Source organism: Chanodichthys erythropterus, chromosome 2 (genome assembly GCF_024489055.1).
Source record: "Chanodichthys erythropterus isolate Z2021 chromosome 2, ASM2448905v1, whole genome shotgun sequence".
NCBI lineage: Eukaryota > Metazoa > Chordata > Actinopteri > Cypriniformes > Xenocyprididae > Chanodichthys > Chanodichthys erythropterus.
In genome coordinates, this window is record NC_090222.1 from 22261599 (window position 1) to 22289223 (window position 27625).

At 36.9% G+C, this 27625-nt stretch overlaps 1 protein-coding gene across 6 annotated transcripts in view; it reads left to right on the forward strand.

The window, feature by feature from the left end:
• adgrb1a (adhesion G protein-coupled receptor B1a) overlaps positions 1-27625 on the forward strand; it is a 113224-nt gene that overhangs the window by 43138 nt on the left and 42461 nt on the right. For 2 of the 6 annotated variants that reach the window (XM_067404818.1, XM_067404844.1), the window contains exons 3-15: positions 13063-13221; positions 13451-13525; positions 13981-14085; positions 15214-15381; positions 16770-16949; positions 17306-17635; positions 19104-19205; positions 19386-19492; positions 19576-19770; positions 19853-19921; positions 20421-20529; positions 22823-22966; positions 27349-27424. In XM_067404818.1, coding sequence (XP_067260919.1) covers positions 13063-13221; positions 13451-13525; positions 13981-14085; positions 15214-15381; positions 16770-16949; positions 17306-17635; positions 19104-19205; positions 19386-19492; positions 19576-19770; positions 19853-19921; positions 20421-20529; positions 22823-22966; positions 27349-27424 — 1819 coding nt within the window. The remainder of the gene's footprint in view (positions 1-13062; positions 13222-13450; positions 13526-13980; positions 14086-15213; positions 15382-16769; positions 16950-17305; positions 17636-19103; positions 19206-19385; positions 19493-19575; positions 19771-19852; positions 19922-20420; positions 20530-22822; positions 22967-27348; positions 27425-27625) is intronic. The other 4 variants (XM_067404827.1, XM_067404852.1, XM_067404835.1 and 1 more) reach the window with 3 other exon arrangements.

Below are 27625 nucleotides of genomic sequence, written 5' to 3' on the forward strand. Positions count from 1 at the left end.
CGATTCCCTGATATGCTCCCGAATCTTCCTGAAGCAATGTTTTGAAATCAGCCATCACTAAATAAGTCGTTTTTTTTTTTTTTTTTTTTGGCGCACCAAAAATATTCTCGTCGCTTTATAATATTAATATTGATCCACTGTACTCACATGAACTGATTTAAATATGTTTTTAGTACCTTTATGGATCTTGAGAGAGGAAGTGTCATTGCTCCCTATGGAGGCCTCACGGAGCCATCGGATTTCAACTAAAATATCTTAATTTGTGTTCCGAAAATTAACGAAGGTCTTACGGGTGTGGAACGGCATGAGGGTAAGTAATAAATGACATTATTTTCATTTTTGGGTGAACTAACCCTTTAAAAACATCCCATAGGTGATGTTGCACCTAATGCAAATGTACGGAGCCCGGCACGTCACATATAGGATGTTAATTTCCGTTAAAAAATAAACAAATAAATAAATAAATAAATAAATCTGATCTGATCCGATAAATAAACAAATCTGATCTGATCCGATCTGGCGCTGGAATGAACAATTTGATATAGTCCTTTTTAAGTTAAAAAGTTTTTGCTATTATTTGATAATATATTAGACTGTTTGTTTGTCACATTGTCTTAGTTATTTTCTTTTTAAGCAATTAAACAATCAGTCCAGGAAAGAAGAAGAGGTAGAGGCGGATAAGGCAGTTATCATTAGACTATACCTCAACCACTCATATTAAGTCACCATGAAATCAAAACCGACAAATCTTTTTTTTCTTCAGTGTTTTTGATATGGCAGTATTTATTATAACTAATTTGTCTGTATACATATGTATATAATAAATATATATATATATATATATATATATATATATATATATATATATATATATATATATATATATATATATATATATATATATATATATATATATATATATATATATATATATATATATATATATATATATATATATATATATATATATATATATATATATATATATATATATATATATATATATATATATATATATTTTTTATTTTATTTTTTATACATTCATGTGTCCTCATAATCTAACCAAAATAACTTTCCCTCTATTCCCAGCTAACAATGACCCGCGGTCCGCCAGCATTTTCTGAGCATCACAAAGTCAGCGGCTAAACACAGTCAGACCACCATCGGCACACCAGCATTTTTTGCCGTCAGTCTGCCAGCATTTTTTGGGTGGCACGCACACCACCAACGGTTTGCCGCTGCTGGACCACCGTTGAAAGTCTGTCCAGTTTGCAATGACATCTCTTCCCTTCTTTGATGACATGTTTACTGGCAAGGGCAGAACAACCTGTCACTCACATAAGATCACAGCAATAGCAAACCACAACCATCCAGTCAATTCCAGATGGACTAAATCAAGTCCCAGACTACATTTTTTCTTGTTCAAGTAGCTGTTTCATTCAGATATACATCACATTAAGAAGAAAAGACAATGGGGACTTCCATTTCATGCCCACTTTCATTTAATATGTTGTTAAAAAAAGAACAAGATTGATCTGGGTTGATCTAGGATCTAACTGTGATATCAAAATGCTTAAAATTACTCACACAAATATACGCACACCTCAGATTGGTGTCTGGCTCTGGATGAGCTTTAAAAAGTCCAAGGGAGCTGCTTGTTAGTGAACACATGCTCCTGCAGATAGACCTGTTGTGTTTGTGTGTGGGAGTATGTGTGTGTCTGTGATGGAGAGCGAAAGACAACAGTGCTGTAAAGAGCTCCCCGACCTATCTGTATGATTACCCCCTCTCACATCTCTAGAGTCACATCTAACCTGCGGTCCATACAAAATAGAATCTATAAAAGATAGAAAATCTCTACTAACATGCTGAGATTGACCCAGTGAAAGCGAGCAGGAGAGATTGAGAGGGGAGAGATGAATGGTTTGATTAGGGGGATTAGGGGTTATTTGTCTGATAAAGCCACATACTTTTGAGAGGCACCACAGATGGCATGTAAGAATGCCTAATGCATCTAAGGCTCTGGAACATACATGTGCCACCAAAGTGGTTTCCATAGGAACATTAACTCAGAGTGAGACACTCAGTATGTACTCTATCAAATCCCCAGTCTGAAAGCTGTTTTAATCAAGTTTACTAACCAATGCATAATGCATATTTTTTCCTTCTCTTTAAATGGAAGTTGCTATTGTCTTTTCATTCTTACATGACATATATCAGAGTGAAACTGCTTCTCGTACGAACAAGAGAAAATGTAGGACGGGACTTGTTTTTGTCCATCAGGAATTGATTGGATCATTGTATTGTGGTTTGCTATTACTGCGATCTCATGTGATTGACAGGTTGCGCCAAAAAACGTAACCAGAGAAGAGATGTCACTGCAACAGGGAGCGAAGGTTATTTTGATTAAAGATTATGAGGACACGTGGAAAAAAATTTCACAACAAAAGGTTTTCACAACAAAACTCTCCCAATTGCTACTCAAAACAAGCCCAATCGCGTTTCAGGGGTTCCCCTAGTAAATATCATTTTCCGTGGGGTAAAATCCACATTTTAGGCAAGGCTCCCCTGGTAAATTTCGCATTCCAGGGGTGAAATATCATGTTATTTGGGGTTGCTTCAACCTGCGGACATAAAAAAACAGCCTGCGGCAACAATGTTAAAGTAGCCCAATTCTGCGGGGAAACTACAGACTTGGCAACACTGCCTTTATCTATCGTTCTATTATTGTAACTGCTTTTGGAGTAAAAAGGCTTGTTTACTAGACACTGACCCACTCATATTCAACAAGTTAGTAGCTTCAGGTGTTTATTTTATTTATGGAAATTCATTGGTACAAAAATGACTTTTTAAGGGCTGTTTTAGCATAGCAAGACATTTTGTACACAGAAAGAAATTTCAGTTTTTAGGCCACAGATTAGAAATTAACTAGCTTTACTGTAATGGTCAGAAGTTACATATAATAAGAATTAAATTATAGCAAGCCATTTTTGATATTTATAAAATAAATTTTATTTCAGTCAGAAGCAGTGCATCATGTCAGGACAGTCATCAGTTAAAGGCACATTGCATTGGGCAATTTCAAAGTAAACAGTTCTGATTTAGTTTGTTATCCCAGGTGGAAAAAAAAAAAAAAAAAAAATCTATAATGTACTTAAAGGGCTCTATTTTCATGCACTAATTCAGTACTTAATATACTAAAAATTCTTCTTTAAAAATATATTTAGTTACTACTTATAGTACATTTGAACCCACAGTGTACTACAAGTGGTAGCTAAGTATATTTTTTAAATACAGAGATTAAAAGCACATTTAAGTTCATATTTCATGCTGTCTCAAAATAGCACAGTTGAGTACACTTAGATGTTCTTAAGATGATCTTAAGAAGCACTAAAGAATAATTTTTAGTATATTAAGTACAAAATTAGTGCGCAAAAATAGAGCACTTTGAGTACATTATAGAAGTATACTTTTTTTCACCTGGGATTCATAATCATTTATCAAAATCCTTTTATGATTTGTGATTGCCACCTTAAATACCATTTACCAACAAAGGCTTACCCTTCAAAAATTGAATTTACCTCTGCATAGTTAAATAACAAGAGTTCAGTACATGGAAATGACATACAGTGAGTCTCAAACTCCATTGTTTCCTCCTTCTTATGTAAATCTCATTTGTTTAAAAGACCTCCGAAGAACAGGCGAATCTCAATCTCAACACCGACTGTTACGTAACAGTCGGGGTGTACACCCCCAATATTTGCATATGCCAGCCCATGTTCCCAACATTATGAAAGGCATTAGACAAGGGCAGAACGTCTGGATCTGCACAGCTGAATCAACAGACTAGGTAAGCAAGCAAGGACAATAGCAAAAAATGGCAGATGGAGCAATAATAACTGACATGATTTATGATAACATGATATTTTTAGTGATATTTGTAAATTGTCTTTCTCAATGTTTCGTTAACATATTGCTAATGTACTGTTAAATGTGGTTAAAGTTACCATTGTTTCTTACTGTATTCACGGAGACAAGAGCCGTCGCTATTTTCATTATTAAACACTTGCAGTCTGTATAATTCATAAACACAACTTCATTCTTTATAAATCTCTCCAACAGTGTAACATTAGCTGTTAGCCACGGAGCACAGCCTCAAACTCATTCAGAATCAATGTAAACATCAAAATAAACACTGTACTTGCGCGATTAGACATGTTGCATGACGAACACTTTATAAAGATCCATTTTGACGGTTATATTAGTTTTGTGAACTTTTTTTATGTTGTTTAAGGCAAGTGCGAGCTCTTGGGCGTGGAGCACCAGATTTAAAGGACCACACACCCTGAATCGGCTCATTTCTAATTATGCCCCAAAATAGGCAGTTAAAAAAATGAATAAAAAAAATCTATGGGGTATTTTGAGCTGAAACTTCACAGACACATTCAGGGGACACCTTAGACTTATATTACATCTTTTAAAAAAAAGTTCTAGGGCACCTTTAACGACACTGAGTTTGTGCACAGAATCTTGCCAGTCTTCACCTCACAGCCAGTGGAAAAGAATCGGGACGGGACTCGAGCAGACATCATGTTCATGGATCAGATTAGTAACGTTACTGTTTATCATATTAGATACATTTGAGTGTGTTGAAAATGATGTTATGACGTTACTCTGTGCGTTCGCTCTGTGGCTACTGTGAGACACTGTTACACACTGCAGTAAGCTAGATTGATTTTAGAAAATCATAATAATAAATTCTGGGTGGCTTGTGTTGATAAATAGCATGCAATTAATTTTAAAACGTTTTGTATGGTTTCTGTATTCCTTAGCTGCTTGACAAAATAGTGTTTTTCTCAGAGGCATGGTAAAAGCATGGTACTCTCGAAAAATAAAGAACTAGATTTAAACAATAAGACTAAACATGTTAAGCTATATAACAATAATTAATTTTCTGTGCATAAATGTAACCAAACAGTTGTTCCCTAGTATAATAAAACATGTAATAGTGTCTTTAGTGTTTTCATGGTTTCTACAAAATAAAACCGCAAACCGAAGGTAATGTGGATATGACGCCATTGACAGGCGACTCCCGTACACGTCCTGTATCCTTGGTTAAAATCTTGATTTTCTCACGATTACATTCCGACTGCATTTTTGACAGTTACCAGTTTTCAGAATTCAATTAAATTAACTTGCTGCAATATTAAGACAGGTTTACAAGATGTACCCTCAAGAAATTAAGTGTAATCATTCATAAGTGAATTTTTCAAGTAGCTTTTTTAAGCAAAACACATTTTCTCACAGTTGACTGGTGGAACAATTATGCATTATTTGTCTTTTTAAATACTGTATTTCCCTATGTGTACTCATTTAGACACTTTAATCAACCTTAATATATATCAGTATCCAGATTACAATTTCATATGCAGCCTATATGTACATTTAAAATTAGAATAGACTTATTTAAAATACATGTATTTCTCTGTAAATGTCTTGGAGTTTTGGACAGTTAGATGCCGTTCTGGTGTTCAGCCCCAGTGTGATGATTCATTTCGGTGGTCACTGATCCAAGTGCTAAAAGTCATGGAAGTGAGGGCAAGATGGCATGTTTACGTGTATGTTTGTGTGTGTGTTCACATGTGCACTTGCGTCCTTTTGCTCTTATGAGCAGATGTTTCTCTGCTGAAGATTGATGTGCAAGGGGAAAATAAGAAAAGCCTGTTATTTTTCCACTCATCTGTGGGCCTGAGAAAAGTGGGAGGCCCATCTGATCCTTTTAGCGAAGGTGTTTTTGATTCGAGCTAGATTTTTCCCCTTTTGTTCCTGCCAAGGAGAGGCATCCATCTTCGGAATTGAAACGTCGACTTCTCTGACCCGCACCTGCAACCAAAGAACATTCAACCAAACCCCTATTCATATCTCTGTCGTACTTTTGATCTGTTTATCTACTTGCTCATCAGTAAACAGTGTAGACTCTGAGCTGCCCACCTGACACAGTCAGTAATCCTGTAGCGCATACACTCTGCTGATGAGAAGTCACTGCTATTGTCATTGTGTGACCATTGAAAGACAGCAGAAGTGGTGATCATCACGGTCACCAGGATGAACCTATGAGATAGAAAAAGACCCAGGCCCATTGCTCATTAGGGAGCCAATGAGAGAATGTGATTAATCGTGTAACCAGAGAAGAAACAACAGAACAAACAGTTTTCAATTTGTTTAGACTTGCTTTGTGATAGTTCCCAAATCTACTGAGAGCCTTGTAGAGTTTTGTTTTATGTGTGTGTGTGTGTGTGCGTGAGTGTGTGAAATCTGAGTAAATATACATAGCCCATTTGTGTTATTTACAAATTTTAACAAATATTATTAGAAAAAAAATAATAATAATTGTGTTTTATTTGAGATTAACAATCCACCACATATAATCTCATCTGGATGGTGGCCAGTTTTGAGAAATCAATTAGACTAATGTAGTTTGCTGCAGCATTCAAATATTTTCTTATTGGTTGGAAACAATGGTCCAATCACTGCCTACTTTTTTTCTAGATATAATGTGTTTGGAATGTTGTTGGATGACAAAAATGCTGAATATTTTCTTAACATAATGATGGTTCTGGGTAGATTCTTTATCTATATATGTAAGTGTCAGAGGACAGAACCTTATTTCTCTGTTTTTATAAAAGATTTTGTTTGCAGGTGTTTTCAGTCTTTGCAGTATATTAAGAGTAAACATATTTGCTGGGAAGATAAGAAACTTTAAGTTATTATAAGATGAATGAAAAGACCCTTCTTTGTTTTGAGTTTGGATTTGAATCTATATATATATATATATATATATTTATTTATTATTATTATTATTTATTTATTTATTTATTTATTTATTTATTTATTTTATGGTAACCCATACTTGGAGTTTGTCCTCTACATCTAACCCATTCAAGTTAGTGCACACACATTAGGAGTGAGTAGTGAACATACCCAGAGCGGTGGGTGGCCTTTTTGATATGGACTCCAGGAAGTGTTTGGGGGTTTGGTGCCTTGCTCAAGGTCACCTCAGCCATTTCCTGATGGTATTGAGAATCGAACCTGCAACCTTCGGGTTACCAGTCACGACTACCCCTAATCCCTTATCTTTTATTATGGGTACATCTGCATTAAATCGACCAATTGTCATCATGATCTCTAAACTGGTGAAGGCTTTGGCCATCGGTAGCCCAAATCAGATACTTCAAAACATTGACTACTAGTTCTATGCACTTCAAAAGGTTTAAATAAAAGCCAAATACATCGTTTGCAGCCTGTAATGACAGCTAAATCTGTCAAAGTATGTCAGAAGAACATTATTCCACATTATTTAAATTCAACAAATATCTCAAAGCGAAACGTTGCAAATTGGTATGCCCTGTTGGTCAGAAAACTCTGTTAAAGGGTTAGTTCACCCCCCAAAAAATAAATTTCTGTCATTAAGTACTCACCCTCATGTCGTCCCAAACCCGTAAGACCTTCATTTGTCTTCGGAACTCAAATTAAGATATTTTTGATGAAATTCAAAAATGTCTGATCCACATATAGGCAGCAACGACATTGTACCTTTTGAGGTCCAGAAAGGTATTAAAGACATCGATAAAATAGTCAACATGTCTACAGTGGTTCAACCTTAATATTATGAAGCGACGAGAATACTTTTTGTGCGCAAAAAACAAAACAAAAATAATGACTTTATTCAACAAATTTGTCCCCTGTCATACTGCTACCCTATTTTCGTTGCAGAGCTTCAGTGTTCATGTCTGAACCATAGGTTCTGAATGCAGGCTCAGTATTGGCCGGCTCCTGCATCATGCTGCTCATGTGACCAGATCCGACCAATACTGAAGCGTAAACACTGAAGCTCTGCAACGAAAATAGCACAGCATTATGACAGGGGACAGACGAATTTGTTGAATAGTTGTCAGTTTTGTTTTTGCGGACAAAAAGTATTCTCGTCACTTCATAATATTAAGGTTGAACCATTGTAGTCACGTTGACTATTTTATTAATGTGGTTGCTGCCTATGTGTGGATCAGACACACTCATCAAAAATATCTTAATTTGTGTTCCAAGGACAAACAAAGGTCTTATGGGTTTGGGACGACATGAGGGTGAGTACTTAATAAGAGAAATTTCATTTTTGGGTGAACTGACACTTTAAAATTCATGAGTATGACATTTTTGGTTGTTTAATTGAGGTGTTGGTTTGCGTGGACCATTTTGGGCACTGCAGCGCAAGAGAAGAAAGATTATGTGAAGCGGCAAGGGTGCAAACCTCAGTTGTGTTTCCTGCCCCTGGAGTGACGTTAATCAATGAGATGTGTAAGCACAGCTGTTCAAATATTTATTCTAAGCAGGATACTGACAGCAGAAATGCACACGCACAGAACAGTGGATTAGACCTGTGAGCTTCAGCCATCAGAGGGACAGATAGAGACGGACAGAGAAGAAAAAAAAAAAAGGTGTGAGATTATGGATGGCTCATTTCTTTTTGTTCAAACACTGTCAGAAATCTAGATTTTATCCATTTCATTTCTACATCAATAAGAAAAGACTTTTTAAATAAACTTTTTTAAAGAGATCAGATAAGATGTTTTCTGAACCAAATATTAATTTAAAATCTTCCTTCTTTATTTTTTTAAACTCTTTTTTCTTTTGTTGCCGGCATAGATGCCAATGACAAGTAGCATCCTCTGGGTGTCAGCACTTCCCATGTTTCGCTTTCCATCACTGATCCACAGTCTGTGTTTTAATGCATGTAAGCAACCAGAAACCAATGCATGAAGTCGAATGTAGGGTGTAATTTAGATGTACTGACCGACCTTGGCTTGTAGCAGATATGCAAGGGGCTGTGGCGGGTGAGATTATGGTGAGATCTTAGATTGATGATTTCAGATCACTGTCACCTGAGCTGTTATTAGACCTTCTGCCCACTATTGAAGGAAAGTGAAGGTCACTTTGGGGTTTTCTTAAGCCATCCAACAAGATGATATTTAGCTACTAATGGGCAGAATGATGTATATCCACACACTCATCCTTTGAAAACCAGGTGCATGCTGCAGCTGCAATTTGAAAACTGGGGAAAAGACAGAATGATAGAGGAAGGGCTGATGAATAAAAGAAACATCCGAGCAGAGGACGAATATGAGAGTTTAAAGATGATATAGCATTCTCTGCAAAGAGTCTGGATGTAAGGGAGCTACCACCGAACAAGAGAAGCACACTAAATTATTGAAAGCATAAAAAAATGTCCTTGGGGACAGAGAAAGAAAACACTACATTATTCTGCTCCCCCTTTTCTCCTTCAGCCAGTGATTATTAAGCCAAAAAGAAAAGAAAAAAAAAAAGGTCGTACTCTCCCATCCTTTTTCACTGAGAGAGAAAATCTTATCTCTAAATGGAGTATTATTTTTTTTTTCCTATCTGGAGTTTTTTTCCTTATTCACTTTTTTAAAGATTGTTTGCCTCACAAATATTCTCACTCTACTCATTTCAGCCATTTTTAGTGTCCTTTCATGCTCGCATTTGTTTTAAATATGGTAGAAGTCATTCAGCACAGAAGCCGAGAAGCTTATTTAAGAATGATTTTCACCACTTACGGTCCCCTGTGGAGCAGGGATTGGTTAAGCATGCTGTTTATGCCACGTGCGATTGGTTGATGAAGCCATCTGACTTGAAGCGTGATTGGTGGATGGAATTAATCAGGGCAGCGCGCTGAGAGCCGTCCTGGTTCATTTTGTATGCCATTGTCACTTGCTGTGCAAGGAGGACGTTTGATTGTATATTCAAGGCCGTGGCACTGAAGATTAGAATCCGTTATGTTTTATCAGGTGAATGTGTCTCGCACAACATGCGGCAAAGCCAATCTCAGCACCCCAAGTAAACAATTTGCCATTAATCGCTCATCCTGCTCAAACAAATAGATATTGATTCTGCTTTTCAGCAAAAGCTTGCTGGAAGATTTGTATCAGCGGTGGAGAATAGGCATAAATTGTTTTTATATCTGGCCTTTATGTAGCACAATGTATTAACTTGGGCTTTGCATGAGGGTTGTTTCAAGTGTAACAGTATGGGAGGGGTTCAGTTGATATGGGGTCAGTATTGTGGCAGTCATGTTTTGTTTTTTTGTCTGGCTTTCAAAAAATACATTAAACAGCAATTCCTAATTTTTATTCATTCTGTAGTGGCCAAAAGTGATGGAAAATTATGTATATGTTTTAAATATTTTAAATATTATGGAAGAACAAAACATCTAATATGGTTAAGGTATTTATATTTATAAGGTATTTGCATGTGTTCATAATTTCTTTGTATGACAGCCTGGTCAAAAATTATCTCTGCACAATTTGGCATGTTTCATTGACAATAGACTGCTAGCACAACTATGCAATATTCTTACATTATCTTAAACACATTTTTATTAATGTTTGAATAAAATGTGAAGATGTCAATTTTCCTAGGCTGGACAACACTTTTGGCTACTTAACTTTAGTTAATATTGTTTGGGGTTTAAATAAAAATGTATGTATATAATGTGTACTGTTTTTTTTTTTTTTTCTTTTCTGTTTTTTTCCTCCTTGTAGTAAAAAAGTCTGATTGGCTATAGATAAATTCAATAAATATTTTACAGTACAAATATACATTTTATAAAGGCTATAAATTAATAAAAAAAAAATATTGACATAAATGGTTTGGTATTATATTTATTATAATTTTTAAAAATGTATAAACTTCATATTATCCATGATCCAAAAGTCCATGATAATTAAAAAAAAGAGCAAAAAACAAACAAACAAACAAACAAAAACATTATATTTGACATTATTTTCACCTTCTCGAAATTAAAAAGTTTTATACACCACTTGACATTTATATAGTCATTAAGTGAAATTTGATATTAAAATTTAAAGGTGCCCTACAATTAAAAATTGAATTTATTTTGGCATAGTTAAATAACAAGAGTTCAGTACATGGAAATGACATACAGTGAGTCTCAAACTCCATTGTTTCCTCCTTCTTATATAAATCTTATCTGTTTAAACGACCTCCGAAGAACAGGCGAATCTCAACATAACACCGACTGTTACATAACAGTCGGGGTGTACGCCCCCAATATTTGCATATGCCAGCCCATGATCGAGGCATTAGACAAGGGCAGAACGTCTGATTGTGCACTGCTGAATAATCAGACTAGGTAAGCAAGCAAGGAAAACAGCGAAAAATGGCAGATGGAGCAATAATAACTGACATGATCCATGATAACATGATATTTTTAGTGATATTTGTAAACTGTCTTTCTAAATGTTTTGTTAGCATGTTGCTAATGTACTGTTAAATGTGGTTAAAGTTACCATCGTTTCTTACTGTATTCACGGAGACAAGAGCCGTCGTTATTTTCATTATTAAGCACTTGCAGTCTGTATAATGCATAAACACAACTTCATTCTTTATAAATCTCTCCAACAGTGTAGTGTTAGCCAGTTACCCACAGAGCATAGCCTCAAACTCATTCAATATCAAATGTAAACACCCAAATAAATACAATACTCACATAATCCGACGCATGCATTCAGTATGTATGATGAACACTTTGTAAAGATCCATTTTGAGGGTTATATTAGCTGTGTAAACTTTGTTTATGCTGTGATAGAGTCGAGAGCTCGGGAGGGGGCGGAGAGCGTGCGATTTAAATGGGCCGCAACCTGAAATCGGCTCATTTCTAATTATGCCCCAAAATAGGCAGTTAAAAAAATTAATTTAAAAAATCTATGGGGTATTTTGAGCTGAAACGTCACAGACACATTCAGGGGACACCTTAGACTTATATTACATCTTTTAAAAAAAAAGTTCTAGGGCACTTTTAAGAGTTTTTGAAAATGCTCCAAAAAGATTTTCAAAAATATGAAACCAAAATGAACCTTGCACTTAATTTAAATACATTTTTATAATTTTAACTTTGTTTTTAACTAGGTTTTATCAAAGGCCCTTTAAGATAAGTAATTTCACTCTGCAGCTATCTTTGAAACGCCTCTCGGGCATGCAAGTGCAGCTCCTATCTCTTTTAATGGGGAAACATCAAATTCTCCAAAGCTGTTTGCCAAGCTTTCGATTAAATTTCATATTTCACCAATGAAATCTGAACAACTGTCTCATAAATTTTTATTCTAAACCGTCGAATCATTAAAAAAAAATATATATATTTTTCAGGCTGAATCAAGCTAATGCACATGTGCAGTCCTAAGTACGTGTCTCTTGTGTCTCATTTCAGAGGAACGCGTCAAACTGTTTCTATATAGGACCCGGAGCTTCTAATGGCTGATGCAGTGATGCGATGACTTTACTAATCAGCGATTGACTCTTATTTAGAAGGCGGGACTTATTCCGCCATATTGCACGTTGCACTTTCTCCCATTCAAAACAATACGAGTGAGGATTCTTGTGTTATTCTATAGTCTTTGGTTTTATTTTTTCAACTAGTTTTCTTATATCCGACATATACCTTTAACCCCATTAACTGATCTGTACGTTGTCTGTAAATGGACCCTCCCCATGTAATATATGCAAAAATCTTCTGATGAACATTTTAAATATGGGCTGTATCTGATTCTTTCTCACTTTCATTTCAGTTCCCATTTTCCTGGTAGAGCTGCACTGAGTGTAGAATTACGTACCCTCCCCCGTACAATTGATTTGTGAGTAATTAAAAATGTCTGCAGTTGGACATGGTCCAGCTTCATGTTCTATTCATGCAGATTAATACATATTTGTCGGGGCCTCCGGGATCAGACAGGCAGCAATGTCTGCTATTAAACATTCATGAGAGAGCAGAACACAGGGACTCATATCCTACTGGTATTTATGGGTCCATTTCTACATCTTAGTGCCATCATAATGGATTACAAAATCAGAACATTATTGCTTAGCAGGGATGGAAATTTAATTTGTGTCATGGAAATTTATTAAGAAATGGCTTTTTCTTGGGAATTACACTCACACGGCTTGTTCGTGTGTCTATGTGTGGGTTTAATACAGGTGGATGGAGTGGGTGGGGCAACTGGGCGGAGTGCAGCAGTGAATGTGGGGGCGGAGTCCAGACGCGCACACGCTCCTGTCAATCACCTCCCGAGGAGGCGTACCTGTGCGAGGGTGTTCTGGAAGAAGGTCGTCCCTGCAACGCTCAGTCGTGCATTGGTAAGTTCTACACTCATATATGTATGCACGTGACTGTCCACACATCCACTTCTCTTGCTTTCTCTCTCTATCACTATTTGACACCTCATTTTTTTTACATTCTTCACATTTCACTGTAAAAAAAGATGTTCTGCTTCCTGTGTGACATAATGATAGAGCAATAATGATAATGCAATGATAGACCGATGATAGAATGAGCATTTTTGTGTGCTTTTCATTGGACCCATAGGCTACAGGCAGTATTCCTCAAAAGGCAAGGGTTTAAGTCCAGTGAAATACAAAGGAATGCAAGAGGCCATGCTTGGTAAGGGCGTCACTGACCAAGTTAGTGTGAATGTGACTGTAGTGAGTAGATCTTCACTCAGTATGGATGGAGGCCATGAGTAAATAACCCACTCCATGGTCAAGGCCATCGGCTGCAGATGTTTTTACCTCGATTGTCTGTGTCTCTGTTCCGCATGGTCTGCTTATTTTTTCATCCGCCATCCACTGCTCGCTCCATCTTGCCCTATTTCAGCACACTTTTCGATGTTCAAAGCACACGTTTGGAGGTCACGTAAACTCAAAAGTGTCCAAACTCTCAGAGTCTCGTGTTCGCATGGAGATTATCAAAGCAAACACAGGTCCACTACTCAGCTATTTAACCTTAAACTTCACACAAAATCCCAAGCATGGCTGATGCTGGTCTAGATGTTCAGGTCGCACAGCACTGCCCGATCAGAAGTCAACTGTAGTTGCTAACCCCACCCCATCCTGCAGGCAGAGGCAGACTTGGCACTCGTAGCCAATCCCTGCGCTCGGTGGACAGCCGTAAACGAGAGGACTCTGATAAGACCCGCAGTGGACAGCAGTCTTCCCAAACAGGTAAGAAGACAGGTGGCATCAGCCTCCTCTTCAGCTTGGGGTCACACACATACACACACTCTCAGCCGTTTCACTCACTAGTTCACATACAGGGGAGTAGACTGGATGCGTATGTGGCTATGGCCTTGTTTTTTTATGCTCCTGTCCGTGTGATTTAAGTTTTGTTTGTCTTTGTCATGTGTATTATGGCATGGTTCATGGCAGAACATCGTGATATCCATGAATCATGGACACCATTGCTTACAAGGAAGCTAAACAAGTTTTGAAAGGGTCGAAACCAACAAAACAAACAAGAACAAGGGGGTGGTGATGCTTGATTTGCATGCTTTAATAGAAAAGAAATATTGTCCTTCTAATATGATGTAATCCCTTGTATTTTGTCTTTTCTTTGTGAGTACTGCATGAAATGTCATCATATTTACAATATGAGTCTCTTCAAAATGAATGCCATTTTGCTCTATGAATGTTTCTAAAAGTTAACTTTTCTCTTAATTAATCAGAAATTAGGTTTAAAAATGTTGCGCATTGTTTTACAATTTTTTATTTTACTTTTGGAAGGAGATAGTAACAACTATTATTTAGTATGGAAACTAAAAAGTTTAATACCCCTAATGTTGTCAGAATCAGGTTAAATCTTTCCCTCCTTATCAGTTTTTTCATTTGGACATTCAATATCATTCTATTGGACATTCTTGATTCTCCATTTCGTTCCGATGGATGGCAATGATAGCCTAACTCTTCCTATTGGATATCCATGACAGCCCATATTATCTCTTGGAATGTCAGGACAGTGTTTCCTATTGGACATTTAATATCTTCCTATTTCTTTGGGATTATAGCATGATTCCTTGGCTTTCCCAGTTGCTCAGATATTAAATTCTGATTTATTGGACAGCCTTGTGAAATCCTTGTTTAGATGGCTGACTTACATATCCTAAAACTGAAAGCATGAACTTCTACTATGGGTAAATGCTGAGGATTTGGAATCAGCGATGAAATGATGTAAGCCTCCCCTGTTAGATGAGATGGCTAATCCTGCATGCTAATTAGTTTTGGCCCTTTTCCTACCCTTTCCTCCGCACCTTACCCCATCCCATCCCTGCCCCCACTTCCCCCCGTCCCTCTCAGTGGATCCTCCGTCGGGTGAGGAGTGGTCTGCGTGGAGCGTGTGTTCGGCCACGTGCGGTGAGGGCTGGCAGAGCCGCACACGCTTCTGCGTCTCCGTGTCGTACAGTACGCAGTGCAGCGGGCCGCTGCGCGAACAGAGACCCTGCAATAACACTGCTGTGTGTCCAGGTAAGCACAGCCCACCTCAGGCCTCTCCTCACCCCCACCATCTTCCTTATCCACCACCCATCACCCGTCCCACCTCCACTTAGGTCCATTAGCTTTGCCACTTCACCTTCCAGTCGCTGCCCACCTGAGGGTAACTCTTCCAGGGCTTCCATGTACGGCTACTCCCCTCTCAACCCTGGATCCTGGAGAGCCGTGGTAAGATAGTAATGGGTTTAAGTGCAGCATTGTCAGCTAAGTCCCTATAGTTCCCACTGCATGTAGGGCGGTCTCTTTTCATTCCACCATTTCAGCATCTCAGGGGGTCAGACAAAACATGTTATTCAGTTAAAAACACGTTTCTAGCCAAGCACAATGTTGTATTAAGTGCTAATCATTTTATGCAGAAAAAAAGTGAATGATTTGCTCTGTAACATTCAGAAATTGCAGCTGAAAATTGTAGTAGTCTTTGAACACTAAGAGTTCCATGTATCTTTGTGTTTTACATTCCCAGTAATAGTCTGTTCACACTGACAGCTGTTTTGTACAGTATTTTTGGTTGCTAGTTGCAAAGTCCCTTTGGAACAAAAGTAAGTTCACTTGATGGCCATATTTGCAACGCCTCCATCCATGCATTCAAATCAGGAAAAAATGAATCTCGTAAACATTGTTTCTTATGCTCAAATGATGTTTAATTGCATATATTTATGATTGTTCTAGCTCTAGCTAATTGATATGTGCAGTTCTTTCAATGGGAACTGGAGTGTCTAACAGTAGCTGCACTGATATTATGACCTTGCCACCTGCTAATTGGCTTTTTTATTTAGAAGGCGGGACTTCCATTACTAGAGCCGCCATTTTGCATGCTGCAGTTTCTCCAGTACATAGTAATACAAGTAAACTGTTTTGAGTCTTGTACAGTCTTTTCAGCACAGTGTTCTAGTAGGCATTCCTTTTGTAACATTATTGGTTGGTTACATAAACGGCTATAGCTTCTGAATACCTGATCACAAATGTGATGTATTACTGGTAAAAATAATGTGTTCTCCTGATTGGATATGGAATCAGATTTCTTGCTGCTAAAAATGGAGTGTAAAATATTCGTAAAATTGCAGCAGTACATCTTATCATGAACAAGATGAACAACGATCAATGCATACTGCTCAATGTGCTCCAATGTCTTCACTCCTATTGGTAGTCGCCCCATTATGTCGCCTCTCATTAAACGTTTCTCAACTTTATCTCATCCCAAACGGTCACTCATGACATCAGGAAATCGGTAACTCCCATTGAAAATAAATGAATTAAAAGTGCTGCAGATTGTTGTCAGTGTGAACCCCTCTTTAGTTTTCCTTTAGTGCATGTGTGTGTGTTGTCGAGGTGCGTTTTTCTCTCTATAAATCATACCCTAGCCGCTCTGATTGCAGTGCACGGGGCATGGGATGAGTGGTCTCCGTGGAGCTTGTGTTCTTCAACGTGCGGACGTGGCTACAGGGACCGCACTCGCTCGTGCAAGCCACCACAGTTCGGAGGAAATCCCTGTGATGGTCCAGAGAAACAGACCAAATTCTGCAACATTGCTGTATGCCCAGGTGATCATTAGGTCTTTAAATACAGACTTTCTCATACAGATTTAATGACTTCCATCAAGAAGCACAATTAAAGCCTAATGTGAGGCACTGTAGGAGAAGAAGATTGAAAGGAACCATTGTGAAGTTCAAAGCAAATGATGGTGATTAAGTGAGGCTTTAAATTACTGCGGACTGAACTAGAGTTTGGCAACCCAAAGCTCCTCTTCCTTTCCCCTGCAATTTATCTTTCAATAATGTCCCCTTATCATGCTCCACTTTCAATCCCTCTCTTTTGTCTCCCTAATGTTGCTTCGTATCCTCTATATTCAGAATATTCTTCAGTTTCTTCTTCTAAGTTCATATCTTTTCCTATGTAGTGGATGGAGTGTGGAATGAGTGGTCCAGCTGGAGCTCCTGTTCCTCGTCCTGTTCGAATGGAACAATGCAGCGCACTCGGGAATGTAACGGGCCCTCGTATGGTGGCCTAGAGTGTCAGGGCGAGTGGCGTCAGACACGTGACTGCTTCCTCAGGGAGTGTCCTGTGGATGGCCAATGGCAACTCTGGAGCTCTTGGGATGGTTGTACCAAAACATGTGGTGGAGGAAGCCAGCAGAGACAAAGGGTGTGTTATGGGCCCTTTTTTGGAGGGGAGCCATGCCCAGGGGACAGAGAGGAAGTTAGGCGTTGCAATGAGAAGAGATGTCCAGGTGAGACAATCATGTGGTTGTAGCCAAAATTCATTGGGCAATATACTTGTAGACACAATAAACTGTTAGAAATTTGACAACTGGTATACATTTTGGATCACCGTCTATCATGGTTACGCTCATGTGACTTTGCAGATTTGCGGGGTCACAGAAGTTTATAATTTTCATTTGCATTTTTAAATTTTGCAAGGTAAGATGCAAAAGGGGTCTCAATTCGCTGTTCTGACAGACAATTTTCTGTGTGCACAGAAAACCAACTGTCAGAACAGCGTGCAAATACCGACTTGAGACTTCTTTAACATCGTATTGTGCGCCTCAGTTCTTTCTTTTTTTGCACCTTACACTGTCAAATCTACACAAAGTTATATCAAAATGCCTGTCTTAAGTGAACTGTGTCAATATATTACATATTGGCATTAGGTCTTAAAGTGAAAGAAGCCTAATAAACCAGCTGCTGTGTGTGTCCTGTTAAACAACAATAGAAAAAGAGAAAATCACTCACTGCTCTTGACTGGATACCCTTTGTAGCTTTAATAAGAATCATTGTGTATTAATTTCATACAGTGAAGACTATGCAGTGTTTGATTTTACATTTGATATAATTTTGGTAGCATTTCTTATTCTGTTGTTACATAGACCTACCTGAAAAATGAAAGCACATTCATTTGAATTTTTGCCTATTGTATTTATTTGTCCTATTACATGTAATTAGTTTCGGTAACACTTTACTTTGATGGTCCCTTTTGAACATTCTGTTGACTATAAGTAACTTTGCAACTACATGTCAACCAACTGTCATTAGTGTATTAGTAAAATGTCTGCTTAATATCTGCTAACACTTTATTTTGATGCTCCCCCAACAGACATTCTACTGACTATATATTCTCATTGAAGTACCTTTAACATCCATAGAACCTTTCCATTGCACAAAATGTTCTTTTTAGTGGAAAATGGTTATTTGATTATTTGAGATTTTAGATTATTTGAAATGTTGTTCCTCGCACTAAGAAAAAAAAAATGATTGTTTTAAGAACTGTTCACTGAAAAGTTCTTTGGGGAACCCAAAATTGTTCTTTTATGGCATCACTACAAATCCCCCCCTCTGAAACCTTTATTTATATGAGTGTAAGTAACTTTTCAAGTATGTCAACTTACTCTTACCCTAACCCTACCAGTCTACTAATACTCTACTAACACTCTAATGAGAGTTAGTAGACATGTAGGTGCAATTTTACATATAGTCAATAGAATGTGTTAAAGGGACCGTCAATATAATGTTAAACCTTAGTTTCTTTGACCTTGAGAACCTTTTACTTATACTGTTTTCTACTCTACTCTTTAGTTTCTTTAGGAACAACTATGTTTTATTGCTTTTTTGTTTTGTTTTGTTGACATTTGAAAGACCTCAAATTTTTTGTGGGATTGATTGGGGTATTCTGTCTTTTCTGACTTCTGTTGTTGTATGCAGAGCCGCATGAGATTTGTGATGAGGAGAATTTCTCTAACGTAGTGTGGAAGAAAACACCTGCAGGGGACACAGCGGCTGTCCGCTGCCCTCCGAATGCTGTAGGTAAGACATGACTCATGCAAACACAAACTGGAATAACTTTCTAAACCGACGTTTTCAGGACCATGGACAGCTCCAGAAGCTTGGTTTAAAAAAGGAAGCAACAAAAACAACATGTAGCATACAGTTTTTAACCAATCCTTATTCAAGATCTGTTAATGATGTCCCATTTCTGTGATGCAGGACTAATTCTTCGGCGATGTTCGTTGGACGATGAGGGCATTGCATACTGGGAGAAACCGACGTACATGAAGTGCGTCTCAAATGATTACCGAAGTATCCAAACACTGGTAGGCGATCTCCAAACTAAACCCTAGCTAGGCTAACACCAGAAGTGTCTCCAAAGCTAAGACTGGTTTTGTACCTTCTCCAGACCAGAGATCATCTTTCCAAGGCTCAAAGAGGGCTTGTGGGAGACGGGGTCTCTGAAGTTATGACCAAGCTGAGAGTGACCTCCAGTGATGGAACAAGCTACAGTGGAGACCTTCTGGCTATCATAGATGTACTGAAAAACATGACAGAGATATTTAGGAGGTCCTACTACAGCCCCAGTAATGCAGACATGAGGGTTAGTGGAGTGTTATTTGCTTAGTTCCAAATAAAGATCCTGATTGCCCCTGAATGTTTCTTTCATGTGGTTTTGTTCACAGAATTTTGTGCAGTCCGTGAGTAACTTACTGATGGAGGAAAACAGGGACAGGTGGGAGGAAGCACAACTGGTGAGTCAGCCTTCACTCTCTATCCTCTCTCTCCATGTCTCTGTCATTCATTCATTCATTCATTCATTCATTCATTCATTCGTTCGTTAATTTTTCCACTAACTCGATCAGCATTCACTCATTCTGTCTTTCTAATGTTGGTATCGTCTCACTCTCTTTCACTTAGTAATTATGCAAGTTTCAGCTGGTTCTAAAGGTGATTAATTGGCTAATTCTCTTCTCTTCACTGCACATCTTTCTTTCAGCTGTTTGTCTCCTGCTGTTTAGTTAGATCATTAGTTAGTTTACAATTTATGTCTTAACGTAAGCTTCAGTTTACATTCTGAAGGAAGGATATCATTAAGCTTGTGTAGCGGCATAACTGCATGATTATCATGTTATTTTTAGAATATTTAAAATGCAAAAATATTTAAAATGCACTTACAGAATCACATAGTGAAAGAAGAACTAACAAACGTTTTAACATACAGCTCTGTTTTTTTTTTTTTTTTTCTGGCAGCTGGGGCCCAATGTTAAGGAGCTTTTTCGTCTAGTGGAGGACTTTGTGGACGTCATCAGTCTCCGCATGAAGGACTTCCAGGATACTTATGAGGTCACCGACAATCTGGGTCAGTTTCCGCTGCCATTTAGCTCAGTTTACACCCCTGCAATAATGTCAGAGGATGATGGTAATTTACTTTAAGGGTTGAATATTTGGGCAGGCAGCCTAGAAGTTGCAGCTACAAACCCAAGAAAGAACTGGAGATTTACATAAGGCAAATTAGAATGTAAAGTAATTAATTATTAGATGCATGATGTCCAGTACTGTGGAAAGGTGTTTAGGACTCAGGGTTAAATTCAAATCTCCATGGATAGTTACCTTTGACCCTTTCTCGTAGTTGTAAATTACTGTAATTACTGTAATTGTTTTTTTTTTTTTTTTTTGGGGTTACATTTTCAACACAAAATTTAACATAGCTAACAATAGACAATAGTGGTGAAGCATCAAGTACTTGAAGTTAAGGATATATATATATATATATATATATATATATATATATATATATATATATATATATATATATATATATAAAAACACACACACACACACACACACAATAACCATGTGTAGCTCTAGGCATTTTATAGCTCTCGAATCACACTCTAAACCACGCACATATTTTCTGCACAAAGAAGACTCTGGTTTACTCAGCACCCGGGTTTGCAAAAACAGTGGGAAGATGAACCGCCATGGTCATATGTTGTGGGCCGCAGCTGGTAGAGTTTAAAAGGGGGTGTGAGGGGCGGTATTAGGTTCTGTTTACCTCTGAATCACTGAGCAGCCTATGAGCTCTGATTCTCCCATAGTGGCAACACCTGTCCTACAGCAATGACCTATCAGTCCTACACACAGCTTTAAGACACAAATACATCGATACATTACAGTACACATTCATCAACAGACTGAACATAGAACTATATCATGAGAGGTAGTTAGTAACACAGTTATCACACACACACCCATTGAGGCTTGGCTCTAGTGTGGGAGGGCAAGTTCATTTCATTTTCGCTCTTATTCACAAAACAATTAATGTCTCTTCTTTACTCCGCACAAAAACTGTGATGTTTTTCTGCACAGAGGACTAGTGGTTATGTTCAGCATACAATATAATTTAAAAGTTTGGGGTCAGTTTTTGATTGATTATGGTTGATTATGGTTGATTATGATTTCACTTTTTTTTTACTTTAATTAGTGTGTAATGTTGCTATTAGAGCATAAACAACATCTGCAAAGTTACGATGCTCAAAGTTCAATGTAAAGGAAGATATTTTCTTTTAAAGAATTTGCTGTTTAAGGACTACAACAAATGGCTGGTAGGGATCCATCAGTGTCCGACTCCGGTTTGAACAATGTAAGGCTGACCACCATTACTGACAATCATCATTTTGGCTGCTTGAGATTCTCCACCTTTGTTGTTGTTGAGCAACTGAAGTGTAAGCTGTTAAAGCTCCGCCCTCTTTTGGAAAGCAGGCCGGGAGCAGCAAACTGTGTGTTTTTGCTCACACCCAAAGGGGCAAATTTGACAAGCTATAATAAATGATCTCTGGGCTATTTTGAGTTGAAACTTCACAGACACATTCTGGGGACACCAGAGACTTACATTACATTTTGTAAAAGGGGCATTATATTGAATGAGAAAATCTTTAATGGTTTTCTAAGAAGTTTCAGGTGCTAAGAACCAGCATAATTTGGTTCTAGTTTGGCCTGCACTGCAAGTCAATTTCGTTCAAAATAATTTCTTTAACCCTCTCTGCTGTCTCTGTCAATAAAAACAGGGGGTGGGGACTCAGTTACTGTATTTAGAGAGTTATAAAAAATGCCATGTCCAACATGTCATTATATCAGCCCGGTTTCTTGTAAACACAACTTCTGAGGCTGAGATTAATTAGTTGGTTACTTGGATGTTTGGTTAGTTGGAAAGTCGTGAAACACAAAGAAAGCAAATTTGAGTAAATCAATCGTAAAACCATGTATGTAAATTGTTCCATTACATTAAATGTAATAACTTTCAATGTATAATATTCATTCTTTCAGTCATAAAGTACAAATGGCTTTATGAAAGATTTATTTCACAGATTTATTTTTTGAGTTTCATAAAGAAATAAAAAATGTTTTTTTACAAGTATTGTAAATTCTTTCTGTGATTGAAATGTTGTCTGTGTGAAATGGTACAGAGATTATGGTTGGCAGCAGAAAGCTGAGATCTTAACAGAATGAAAGAGTTTGAGCTGAGAGAGTTTGTATGGCAGAGTCGTCTGACAGCATGACACTTTCTCTAGTTGAGATGTGATCGCTGTGCAGTGAGTCAGGATATTGGTGTTGCCATGGATCTTACAGTTCCCTCTGGATTCTCCCTCCAGTGTTGAGTATTCACAAGCGGCCTGTCGCAGGAAATGCAGATATCACTTTCCCAATGAAGGGATGGAGGGGGATGGTGGACTGGGCTCGCAACTCTGAGGACAAAGTCAGAGTGGCTAAAAACATCCTGGTCACTGGAAAACCAGGTAAGAAAACACACAATCTTACATGACAGCACAGTGATCTAGTGGTACGTACAAATGCTACAGATACAATGCCTTGGTGCTCATATGGGAAGCACAGGTTTGAATCTGGCCTGCATTTTGTGCTCGTCTAGGGCCCTATTAAATCTTTCCCAAATTCCGTGTTTTCAGTTAACAATTTAATCATTCTTCAATATGTAACCAAATGAAAATTAATTTACAATTAAACATTATTTTTTTCATCAAATACTGTCACACAACGTAACTGCATGAATTAAAACTTGAATGTAAAAATCTCTTGATTATGATATTCCTTATAATGATAATTATCTAACCTCACTATTATTATTATTATTACTTTCATTTGTACATTTTACTATATTAGAGTTATATATTTCTATCATAATTTTTTTCAATTTAAACTTTTATTTTGGCAGGCTGACATAAATATCTTTGTGTTTCTCATGAAATGCTGAAATGCTCATTAAGTTTAATGCCAAAGCAGCTCTGGAGATGAAGTTCATGTGGAGTGTCCTCATAATATATTAAGATGGCCGACATAGATGAAACTATGCCGCTTATTCACTCAGAGACACACAGAACAATCAGATTACATATTTAAATAGACGTCCTTTTTGCTGTTTAATAAATACAGACACTAGTTCATATTACAATTTGATTAATTTTGCAGTGTTACTTTTTGATTTATTATTCCAAAATTTGCCAAATTCTGTGACATTTCACACTATAAAGTAAATTCCATTCTTATGCCTGGATTAATAATAATTTCATGTCTCTTTTCTGTTGTTTTTGCTAGTAAAACAGTACAAAACTGCTTTCATTAACAAACCTTTGTTGTTTGTTTGAGGATTTTTTCTCTCCTTTGTTAGAGAGCATATTGCTGTAGGCTGTTCAGTCCTTGCCATGTCCGACTTTACAGGCCATTAAAGAAGCTCCTTCCCCCGCGACTATGCTAATAGAGGAGTTGCTACTTAATCAGGAGTCGGCAGGAGCCAATCAGGCGCAATTAGGTTTAATTCCCCTTCCCATTGGGAGATCCGTTGCCATGCTACCAGCGGTGGATTGACAGGTCATCAAACTTTGGACATGCTGAGATGAGCTTTTATATTAATGTTGCTTTAGAATGAGGCAAATGAGAGAGGGATTTGACAGACTGAATCCAATGAAACACATTCTCACAGAGGGAACGAAACCCTTTCATTCGGATCTGCTCTCGTTTAGTCAATCAAACAAGATGTCTCACTAACTCGTACAGTGTAGAGGTGTGTTCGTTTAGTATGTCTAACCAATAAAATGCGCCTTCACAGCTTGCATTTTAATGCTATTGGTTCTTCAAAGCAGAAAAGGACACTTTAGTGAAAAAAATTCATTCACCTAAATGTGTACACTTAAATTATTTGTTTACAAACAAATACCATGTTATATTTCTATTATATTATATAACGCATGTTATATATCTTATTGTGAGCAATTCATCCGTTGATTTTTAAAATCAAAATGTCATAAATGGAGCTTCCAGAAAACATCAACGCCCAAATCAACATCCAATCATCAACCAAACCAACCAAGTCTACAACATTTTCTCTTTTTTTAATAATCTTTTACACTCGAGCACAATATGGGAAAAAAAAAGATTTGTCGCTACTTAAAAATTAAGTAACTCAATTACTCAGGTAAATCTAATTGTTGTTTTAAGTCACGTCAGCTTTTTATTATTTTAAATGTAACTAAATTATGTAAATTTTAAAAAGTTAATTTCTTGTGTGGACGTAAAATATTATGTAAAGATGAACTTAATATGCACTGTAAAAAGTTTTCTAAGTTGTAAATAAAGCAAATATTATTGAAAAACGTTTGAAAAGAAAATACTATTTCAGTCTTTCTACTTCAAAATTTCATGTTTATTTCAAAGTGTTGGTTATGGAAGCAATTTGAGTTATAATGTCAGATTTGAGAAATATAAACTCACAACTGTGAGTTATAAAGTGGGAAAAACTCGCAATTGTGAGAAATGAAGTCAGAATTGCGAGATACTGTATAAATTCTGACTCTATATCTTGCAGTTCTGACCTTTTTCTTGCAGTTGTGAGTTTATATCTTGCAATTCTGACTTCTTTTCTCACAACTGTGAGATATAAACTCGCAATTACAAGTTAAGTCCAATTCTGAGGAAAAAATACTTTTTTTTCTCAGAATTGTGAGTTTGTATCTCACAATTCAGACTTTATAACTCACAATTGCATGTTATAAAGTCAGAATTGCGTGATATAAAGTCACAATTGCATTATGAAGTTAGAATTGTGAGAAATATCTGAAAAACACGCAAATATAACATGCAATTGCTACTTTAAATCATGCAATTCCGAAAAAAGTCAGAATTATGAGATGTAAACTCACAATTGTGAGAAAAAAAGTGAAATAAAAGGTCACAATTACCTTTTTTATTTTTTATTCAGTGGCAGAAACAAGCTTCCATAGTTATTTGCAATTTCTTTGTAATAATTAAAAAAATGTACTCGCAAGGTCTGAAAAATGTTTCAAAGTAAATTCAACATGATTTTTTCAGTAGGGACTTGTATATATATGTGTGTGTGTATATATATATATATATTAGGGCTGTCAAACGATTAATCACGATTAATCGCATACAAAATAAAAGCTTGAGTTTGCCTAATATAAGTGGGTGTACTGTGTGTAATTATTATGTATATATGAATACAAACACATTCATGTATATATTTGAGAAATATTTACAAGTATACGTATTCATTTATATTTTTATTTTTATATAATTTATATTATATATAAATAAACATATTTTGTACATAAATAACATATTTCTCTTAAATATACACATTAATTTGTGTGTATTTATATATATACATAATTACACACAGTACTTACACATATATTATCAAACTCAAACTTTTATTTTGTTTGCGATTAATCGCGATTAATCATTTGACAGCCCTAAAATATATATATATATATATATATATATATATATTAAAAAAAAATATATATACATACATGAAAGTCACTTGCTTAATATGAAATTCTACAAACTCCTTTTGTTTTATTTTGTTTTTTACAGTGTACATTCCTCTAATACTCTGTGTTATACATAAATGCCCCCTCGGGTCTCATCTGTTCCCATTATTGTGGCTTTGGCATATTAGTCGGAGGGGAAGAGGGGTGGGCAAGCAAAAACTCGATTACCCTGAGGGAGCTCAAAACTGTCATGCCCCCAGCCCCTGTCCCCCTCCATCAGTCTGTGTTCTTGTCCATAGGACCTCAGCTGCAGCCCTGGAGCTGTGGCCTCTGTCTGCCGCCTGGCACCCCCTACAGACTCTCTCTCTTTCTCCCGCTTACCACGCATGCCAGTCTGCCACATGTTTTGGCATGAGCTGGAGCAGTGTAGCTTGAAGACCAGATGGACTTTATGTGTATGCATGTATGTGTGTGTGCGTTGTTTCAGGAGGTTCTCCTGGGTGCTGTTCTCCGACAGTGATGCAGTGTGAGTGTGACAGAGGCTGGATCGCTGCCCTTTCCCCTCACACTTACCTTTTTAACAGCATCAGTCTCATCATTAGCACAGGAAATATCACCTTGTCATTACGATACAACCATGATTTGCTATATATACACTGCAGTTCAAAAGTTTAGTTTGGTACGATTTTTTTTATGTTTTGAGCATAAAGTCTCTTATGCTCACCAATGTTGCATTTATGTGATCAGAAATGCAGTAAAAACAGTAATATTGTGAAATATTATTACAATTCAAAACAACTGTTCATTATTTTCTATTATGTTATAAAATGTAATGTATCCTTGTGATTTCAAATGCTGAATTTTCAGCAGCAATTACTCGAGTGTCACATGGTCCTTCAGAAATCAGAAATTTCTTAATGTTAATAACAGATGTGCTGCTTAAAATTTTTGTGAAAACTGAAATTGTTTTCAGGCTTCTTTGATGAATAGAGCGTTCAAAAGAATAGCATTTATTCGAAATAGAAATCTTTTGTGACAATATAAATGCATTTACTGTAAATTGGAATCAATTAACTGCCCTCTTGCTGAATACAAGCATTAGTTTCTATCAAAAAAAAGTAAGTCAAACTTTGACTGACCCCATCCATCCATCCATCCATCCATCATCCATCCATCCACCCATAATCTCCACTATACAGTCCTATACAGTACAGGCCTCTAAATGAAAGGTGTGATTAACACACAGATCAAGTCTATATCTCAGTGACCTCTTCTTTAATAGCATTTCTTTCCCAAATTATTTTTCTTACTATTTACTTCACATGAACTGAGGTGATATATCTGTTATTTGTGTGTATGTGTTTGTGTTATAGAAGAAGACAACGCGTCAGCATTTGTGACTGGCATCGTATTGTACAGAAACTTGGGCAGTATTCTCTCTCTACAGAGGTGAGGCTTCACTTTTACTTGGTGAGACTTAAATTGGTAGCACACAAAGTAAGACTGCCTGCCTTTTTGATAGTGTTTGTTTACTCTAGGCTTCATATATGCCTTAAGCTGCACCGTCTTTTCAAGTTACAGCATTATTCGAGTTAAAATACCAACATTTTTAATACCATTGTTGTCAAATTTATGTTTCATTTATCTTGC